General features: G+C 35.0%; 1 protein-coding gene across 1 annotated transcript; it reads left to right on the forward strand.

Annotated features, from left to right (window-relative positions):
• Window positions 1–8,267: 8,267 nt before the first annotated feature.
• Window positions 8,268–8,523, forward strand: LOC133076867 (metallothionein-1E). The gene has a single exon (XM_061171482.1). The coding sequence runs from the start codon at window positions 8,316–8,318 to the stop codon at window positions 8,499–8,501; it is 186 nt and encodes a 61-aa protein (XP_061027465.1). The 5' UTR covers window positions 8,268–8,315; the 3' UTR covers window positions 8,502–8,523.
• Window positions 8,524–9,027: the final 504 nt, after the last annotated feature.

The raw sequence follows: 9,027 nt of genomic DNA on the forward strand, positions 1-9,027 counted from the left end.
GAGAAATCACAACTGACACAGCAGAAATACAAAGGATTACAAGAGACTACTACAAACAACTATATGCCAATAAAATGGACAACCATGAAGAAATGGACAAATTCTTGGAAAGGTACAATTTTCCAAGACTGAACCAGGAAGAATTAGAAAATATAAACACACCTATCACAAGTAATGAAATTAAAACTGTAATTAAAAATCTTCCAACAAACAAAAGTCCAGGACCAGATGGCTTCACAGGTGAATTCTATAAGACATTTAGAGAAGAGCTAGCACTGATCCTTCTCAAACTCTTCCAAAATATTGCAGAGGGAGAAACACTCCCAAATTCATTCTACAAAGACACCATCACCCTGATACTGAAACCAGAAAAAGATATCACCAAAAAAGAAAATTTTAGACCAATATCACTGATGAACATAGATGCAAAAATCCTGAACAAAATACTAGCAAACAGAATCCAATGACACATTAAAAGGATTACATACCATGATCAAGTGGGATTTATCCCAGGGATGCAAGGATTCTTCGGTATATGCAAATCAATCAATGTGATACACCACATTAACAAATTAAGGAATAAAAACCAAATGATCATCTCAATAGATGCAGAAAAAGCTTTTGACAGAATTCAACACCCACTTATGATAAAAACTCTCCAGAAAATGTACATAGAGGGAACCTACCTCAACATAATAAAGGCCATATATGACAAACCCACAGCAAGCATCATACTCAATGGTGAAAAACTGAAAGCATTTCCACTAAGATCAAGAACAAGACAGGGTGTCCACTCTCACTACTCTTATTCAACATAGTTTTGGAAGTCCTAGCCATGGCAATCAGAGAAGAAAAAGAAATAAAAGGAATCCAAATCAGAAAAGAAGAAGTAAAACTGTCACTGTTTGCAGCTGACATGATACTATACACAGAAAATCCTAAAGATGCCACCAGAAAATTACTAGAACTAATCAATGAATTTGGTAAGGTTGCAGGATACATAAGTAATGCACAGAAATCTCTGACATTCCTATATACCAACAATGAAAAATCAGAAAGAGAAATTAAGGAAACAATCCCATTTAGCATCACAACAAAAAGAATAAAATATCTAGGAATAAACCTACCTAAGGCAGCGAAATACTTGTACTCAGAAAACTATAAAACACTGATGAAAGAAATCAAAGATGACATAAACAGATGGAGAAATATACCATGTTCTTGGATTAGAAAAATCAATATTGTGAAAATGACTATACTACCCAAAGCAATCTACAGATTCAATGCAATCCCTACCAGACTACCAATGGCACTCTTCACAGAATTAGAGCAAAAATTTTACAATTCGTATGGAAACACAAAAGACCCCGAATAGCCAAAACAATCTTGAGAAAGAAAAACGGAGTTGGAGGAATCAGGCTCCCCGACTTCAAACTATACCACAAAGCTACAGTAATCAAGACAGTATTGTACTGGCACAAAAACAGAAATATAGATCAATGGTACAGGATAGAATGCCCAGAGGTAAACCCACGCACATATGGTCACCTAATTTATGATAAAGGAGGCAAGAACATACAATGGAGAAAAGACAGCCTCTTCAATAAGTGGTGCTGGGAAAACTGGACAGCTACATGTAAAAGAATGAAATTAGAACACTATCTAACATCATACACAAAAATAAACTCAAAATGGATTAAAGACCTAAATGTAAGACCAGACACTATAAAACTCTTAGAGGAAAATATAGGAAAAACACTCTTTGACATAAAGCACAGCAAGATCTTTTTTGACCCACCTCCTAGAGTAATGGAAATAAAAACAAAAATAAACAAATGGGACTTAATTAAACTTAAAAGCTTTTGCACAGCAAAGGAAACCATAAACAAGACAAAAAGACAACCCTCAGAATGGGAGAACATATTTGCAAATGAAACAACAAAGGATTAATCTCCAAAATATGCAAACAGCCCATGGAGCTCAATATCAAAATATCAAACAATCCAATTAAAAAATGGGCAGTAGACCTAAATAGACATTTCACCAAGGAAGACACACAGATGGCCAAGAGGCATATGAAAAGATATGCAACATCATTAATTATTAGAGAAATGCAAATCAAAACTACAATGAGGTATCACCTCACGCCGGTCAGAATGGCTATTATCAAAAAAATCTAGAAACAATAAATGCTGGAAAGGGTGTGGTGAAAAGGGAACCCTCCTTCACTGTGGGTGGGAATGTAAATTGATACAACCACTATGGAGAACAGTATGGACGTTCCTTAAAAAACTAAAAATAGAACTACCATATGACCCAGCAATCCCACTACGGGGCATATACCCTGAGAAAACCATAATTCAAAAAGAGACATATTCCACAATGTTCATTGCAGCACTATTTACAATAGCCAGGACATGGAAGCAACCTAAGTGTCCATCGACAGATGAATGGATAAAGAAGATGTGGCACATATATACATATATACACATATATGAGTATTACTCATCCATAAAAAGAAGTGAAACTGAGTTATTTGTAGTGAGGTGGATGGATCTAGAGTCTGTCATACAGAGTGAAGTAAGTCAGAAAGAGAAAAACAAATACTGTATGCTAACACATATATATGGAATCTAAAATAATAATAATAATAATACTGATGAACCTAGTTGCAGGGCAGGAAGAAAGCTATAGACATAGAGAACGGACTTGAGGACAAGGGGTGGGAGGGGGAAGCTGGGGCCAAGTGAGAGTAGCATCAACATATATACACTACCGAATGTAAAATAGATAGCTAGTGTTAAGCAGTAGCATACTCCAGGGAGATCAGCTCGGTGCTTTGCGATGACCTAGAGGGGTGGGATAAGGAGGATACGAGGGAGGCTCAAGAGGGAGGGTATATGGGGACATATGTATGCATATGGCTGATTCACTTTGTTGTACAACAGAAACTAACACAGTATTGTGAAGCAATTATACTCTAATAAAGATCTATTTTAAAAAAAGAAAATGTTTTGAGCAAGAAATTCATTGCTAAATATTTTAATTTAATTACTTTTTCTCAAAAAGTAGTGCTGGGAATGCCTTTGAAATCCTGTAAAATGTGCTCAAAATTATTACCATGCCCCTATCAGAGCATAGCTACAATCCCAGGTCCTGTTTGTGTTGAAAAGAGAGAAAGGAGAACTCAGGAAATACATGACAGAAGGCAAGAGAATACGTTGACAAGGCCAAGAGTAAACCTGAGTTTTATCCTCATAGATATTAAGTTATAAATGGTATTTCGGTATTTTTCACTGATTTCAACAACAGAAGGCCTACAGTATCCCTGGGCTGTGGGGAGGGTGCCAGGAATGGAACTGCTCAGAGAATAGGGAAACTAAATGTATATTTATTATTTCACAAATTAAAAATATAAGTTGTGCTGCTAAAAATCATTTTGAAAAAAACTGGCATTGTTGAGTTAAATTAACAATACAAATTTTCTTTTACATTACAGACTGTATATACCTTTATGGACCAGCCTTAATACCAAAACCACTAGTTATTATTTGCATCTTAAGCAATGCCTGAAGAACAACACTTGGAATATCATCTGACTCTAAGCAGAGGACCTATATCTTTTCCTTTGCTGGAAATCTAAGCTTTAGTTTCTGAAATTTCAATCCCCAGTTCGTGATCTAATACAGTTAACAATATTCTTGGAATTTTTCTGTCTCTCACTTCTCCGGGACATAATTAAATACAGTGAAACACCAGTTTAGCTGATTACAAAGCTGTGTAGTCGGACAGGATATTTAACCTCTGGGAGCCTCAGTTCCTTGATCTGTTAGTCATGCCTATCTCACAAAAGCCGTTTGAGGATTAAATGTAAATGTCATGTAGAGTCCCTTGATCCTCTCTTAATAGTAGTCATAATTACTATCATCACATTTCTTGTTGCTATTTCTGTTAATTAATAGGGTGGGTTCTGGACTTGCTGTAGCCTGTTTCCCTAAAACTCCCTAATTTATGTCTTGAAGAGCCTGCAGGTCAGGGCCCTGTTCTCTACGTTGGGCTTTCTTGATACTTCCCGCCTAACTGGTTTCTGATGCTTTGCCTTTCTTCCTCTGGCATTTTGTCTCCTTTCCCTTCATTGTGTAGAGTTACAGGCACCAAATGAGCCCTGCACCCTCACCTATCACCTTCTCCTCACATTGAGCTTCTCTAGCGCTCCGTTGTACAAGCAGTGAAGTTGGGGTTCTGGATCCAACCAGTCATTTAGGTGAACAAGGCCCCGACTCAGGCATTAACTGTGATATGCTCCCATGTAAAATGAAGATTTAAATTCTGGCTGTATATATATATATATATATATATGTGTGTGTGTGTGTGTGTGTGTGTGTGTGTGTAGATATGTACACACATATAAGTTATTTTAAAATCGTACTTTTATTAGTTTAAAATCATACTTTTAAACACAGTATTCAACTAAATGAGATGAGAATAATCTAGTCTCACTTCTGGGCATAAAAAGTTTAAAATTCCATAATAACTATTCAATTGTATATTTCTATTTTCTTCTAACTTGAAAGATTAACCACCACCACCACCGCCCTACTGTGTGCATGTGGTCGTAGCAACATCACTTTGAAAACAGAGAGAGAGAGAGAAAAAAAAAAAAAGTGAAGTCCTTTAAAAAATATATTATTTTTCTAGCGTGTTCCAGTGAATTTGTTTTTATCGGGCTAAAATCCTAAGGAAACTGACTCTGAACACCTGATTACAATTTCAAATCATTACAGCCCTTTGAAATATTTGATTCCAGAAAGGTAATATGTCATAATGCAGCATGTAAAACCACATTAAAATACTGCTCAGGCTGCCAATATTTTTCTTGCTCTTTAGTGCTTGGGGAAAAAATAAAATAAAAGTAGCGTTATGAAGATTTTTCTTCCTGTTTTTAAGTTGTTCTATATTTATTTGGTAAGAAACCTCACCAAAGCAAACAATTTCTTTCATCCATATTCAAACCATCCTCCAACTTTTTCATCAAATGGAGGTCTTGACCAGCATCTCACACAGCCTCTCTTTTTTGCTAAAGTGGTTCCACGTGGCAGCACAAAATACAGAGTTTAATTTAAAAGGAGGCAATAGAATAGTGGCATCAGCCAATTGTTGATGTCAAGAGAGAAAATGCAATAAAGTTTTGCCTATTACTGAAGGAACCTAAAGGTGATTTGTGAACCCCATCTGCTGTCCAAAAAAACATATAAATTCCTATGCCATTATCAATAACAGTAAACAAGTTTCAAAGATTAGGTAAAGTCAGCACTTGAGTCCTCGAGGCTTGAAAAGACTTTCTAGGATGGACTGAAAATAAGGGCAGAAAACTTGCTTAAAAAAAGCAGCACACGATCATTTATATTAACCTTAAAATGAGGTTAAAAATACTAAATGCATCACCAAATATAATTTTGTTTACTAAGTAAGAAAATTCAGAATCCATTTGGAAAGATTTCACAAGAAAATGATTGCTATTATATAAAAGAATGAAGAAATTTTATATATATTATGTTGATAATTCAATAATATAAACAAAATATGCATGGTAATAGCCTGGTACATAGCTTCTGTGATGCTTTAGCAAAAAGTCCTGTACAAAAGTCGCTTCTGAGGTGTTCTTACACATAGGTGGATAGAACTGTAAAAGCATTATGACCACAGAAGACTGGACCTGCTATTAGCTTTTGTCCCAATGCAGCCATCTTTAACCTAGTCAACAGCATATGATACAGCCTGTTGAAATAGTTCTATACAACATGACTGCTTTAAATGGTGATAGTTGTAAAGGAGGGATATCTCCACTTAAAAAAAAAATTCCCAGATGATTTCAATGAACATTCAAATTAAGAATCACTGAAATATTGCTAATTTATCAAAAGTCATACAAGAGCTAAAATACTGTGCCTTCATTTTAAACTCCTACGTTGACTCTTTACTTCTGGAATATTTTTAGCAGATTGGAGTAAATAAAATAAAACAAGTATAAAGGCATTGTCCTCAAGAAATGTCCTTTCCAGTAGAGAAGAAAAGTTGCAAACAAACTTTGTATTAAACATTTTAAAGTGCTCACTAGAAATGAGTGTAATTTTTGTGGGAAAGTCAATGAAGGAGGGAAAAAATTACTTTTGCCATATCAAATGAAGGAAGCTTTTATAAAGATGTAACATTTGAAATAAATTTTGAGGAATAAATAGGTTTTTACCAGATGGAGAAGAGAGAAAATGAGTATACCATCAAGCTCATCTAAATGCAAATTCTTAAATAGGTATAAAACATTTCTCTGTTTGATTCAGAAGTTCTGAATGACTGAAGGGAAGGGAAGAGAAGGGAGGGGAAAAACAAAGTTAGCAAATACTATATATCCTGACAGCTGAACTGGAACTAACTTTTCCAATTCTCAATTTTTTCGTCTATGAAATAGATTATAATCCTTGCAGAAAAAGAAAAAAAAAATAAACTTTTGTAGAATTCAGCTCCAAGCATAGTACCTCTCATATAGTATCAATAATTACCCAAGAGTCTCATTTCCCTTCCCCCATCAAAGAAAGATATGAGAATACAGGAAAAAAAATACAATATGAAATTACACTTTATTAGAGTTTAGAGGACTTGTGAAAGACATGATTGAATAGAATGTTTGACTAAATCTAGTGCTACTAATGTATTGTTATTACTTTACTACAAGGATGGTTCATGGTATTAATGTGTGAATCAGAAAAAAATTCTAAGATGTCAGAATTAGCTACCTTTTAACATATAGGTGGTTTCTTTAATGTTTTCTAAAAGATACAATTTTCTATTAAGTAAATTCAATTTTCTACTGACTTTGATTATGAAATCAGAATATGCTCTGATAAGAAAAAACTCTTTATATGTAACATGAATACATTTTAGAAGGCAGCAATCTTCCAAAATCATGAATTTTGAAGGAGATGGTAACTTTCTTCTATATTTACATTAATTTGCACATTGTCACTGGTCTTTTAGAAGAGATTTATTCAACTATATTCAGTGTATGTCTATTGATTCCCTATTATGTGCTAGGCACTTTAATAGCTGCTATACTTTAACATCCAGATGTAGTTATGATTAAGAAATAGATATAATCTCAAGAAACTCATGAATATTAAGGGAAAAGCTGAAGATCCCATGAATTACATTAATGTCAGAAATACATAAATGCTATAAACTTTCTATATACCATATATATACATACTATGTGATATTGCATGATTGAATCCAAGAAGAAGTTGAACATTATACAAATCATGAGATTAAACAAGATTAATTTCAATCAACTTATAATTGTTTGAAACTAAAGAGCTTGAAACACATTTTCTCATTTGCTATGCTACTTAACACATGGGGAAGCTTGCGTAATATTTTTAAGGTGAATTTAAATTTTTACAAAATTTAATAATATTTTACTATGCATTAAAGTCTAGATTTTTAGTTCAATGTGTAAAAACAAGAAAATAAAAGAGACAGAGATATACAAAAATTCTGTGGAACCATAGAAGCTAAGCATGTTTTCCTTTGCTGTCTTGGATAGTAACAGAATGCATTGAAGAGGAAATGCCATTTGAACTGACTTTTAAATGATGAAGGAGAAAAGAAGGCATAACATATCTTAGAGAAAATAAGTGCACTGAAATAGAGGCATGGACTTTTGTAACATCATAAAAGAATGGTGAAAAATTCATCACTATTAGGACAGGGTGGAGAAGTGACAAAATATAAAGGTTAACGTATAGTTAGGCCAAATATTAGGAAGGCTTAAATACCAGATCAAGAAGCTTAGGCATTATTCTCTATGTAACAGAGATTATACACGAACATCAAACTTAGATTTCTGTTTGAGAAATACAATGATGACAACAGTGAGAAGGATGGATTCAGCTTGGGCAAGAACAGTCAAAATGCTTATAGCAACATTCCAAGTGAGAAATTAGGAGGGATTAATCTAAAGGGTGGCAGTAGCAAATGGAAAAAGTTACCTGCTAGGGATTGAGTGAGAGGGACCTCCTGAAAAACAATTCTCTAATAATGCTTAAAAACAATCTAATTAATAGCAATTGATATCTTTCATGGTTTCTTAGATTATTTTAGGAAGGAATGTAGAATAAATTTTGCTCAACTATCTACCCAATACAGAATCTTCTCTAAAATGGCAAGACAACCACACTTAAAAAAGAAAAAGACGCCCCCCACCGGACTAGTGAAGCGGCTGCGCCCCTTGCTTTGGACCTCGGGCCTCACTTCTCCTCCAGATGGACCCCAAGTGCTCCTGCCCCACTGGCGGCTCCTGCAGCTGCGCTGGCTCCTGCACCTGCAAAGCCTGCAGATGCACCTCCTGCAAGAAGAGCTGCTGCTCCTGCTGCCCCGTGGGCTGCGCCAAGTGTGCCCAGGGCTGCGTCTGCAAAGGGGCCTCGGACAAGTGCAGCTGCTGTGCCTGATGTCGCTGAGAGCCTGACCCGGCTGTCAACAGAGCAACCAGGACGAACCTGCATTTTACCGATTTTCATACAACCGGACCTGACGCTACATTCCTTTTTCTATCAAATATGTGAGTTGTAATAAAAGTTGTTGACTTTAAAAAAAAAAAAAAAAGAAAAAAGAAAAAAATTCTTATCCACCTGTACCTCTCTATTGCTTGAGACATTCAGCAATAGTTTCTTCTTCTGGTTTATCTTCCGTGATAAGCAACATATTATTTTCCACATGTTTATTGTTTCCTTAATTTTCATGCACTATGTTCCACACATGTACAATGTCTCTGTGTCTCCTGGCTCTATTCAAATTCCATTTCAGTATACTAATTACAGTGGGACTGATATAAATATCACTTGGTGTTATTTTTCAGTAAAATTTAAGTATCAAAGAAAAACAAAGGAATGACAGATCTAACATTTTAGTACAGTTAGCCAATAGAGTAATTATACACACAAAAAATAACTGAAATGTAAAGTTGGTTTTAGGGAA

Source organism: Eubalaena glacialis, chromosome 17 (genome assembly GCF_028564815.1).
Source record: "Eubalaena glacialis isolate mEubGla1 chromosome 17, mEubGla1.1.hap2.+ XY, whole genome shotgun sequence".
Lineage (NCBI taxonomy): Eukaryota > Metazoa > Chordata > Mammalia > Artiodactyla > Balaenidae > Eubalaena > Eubalaena glacialis.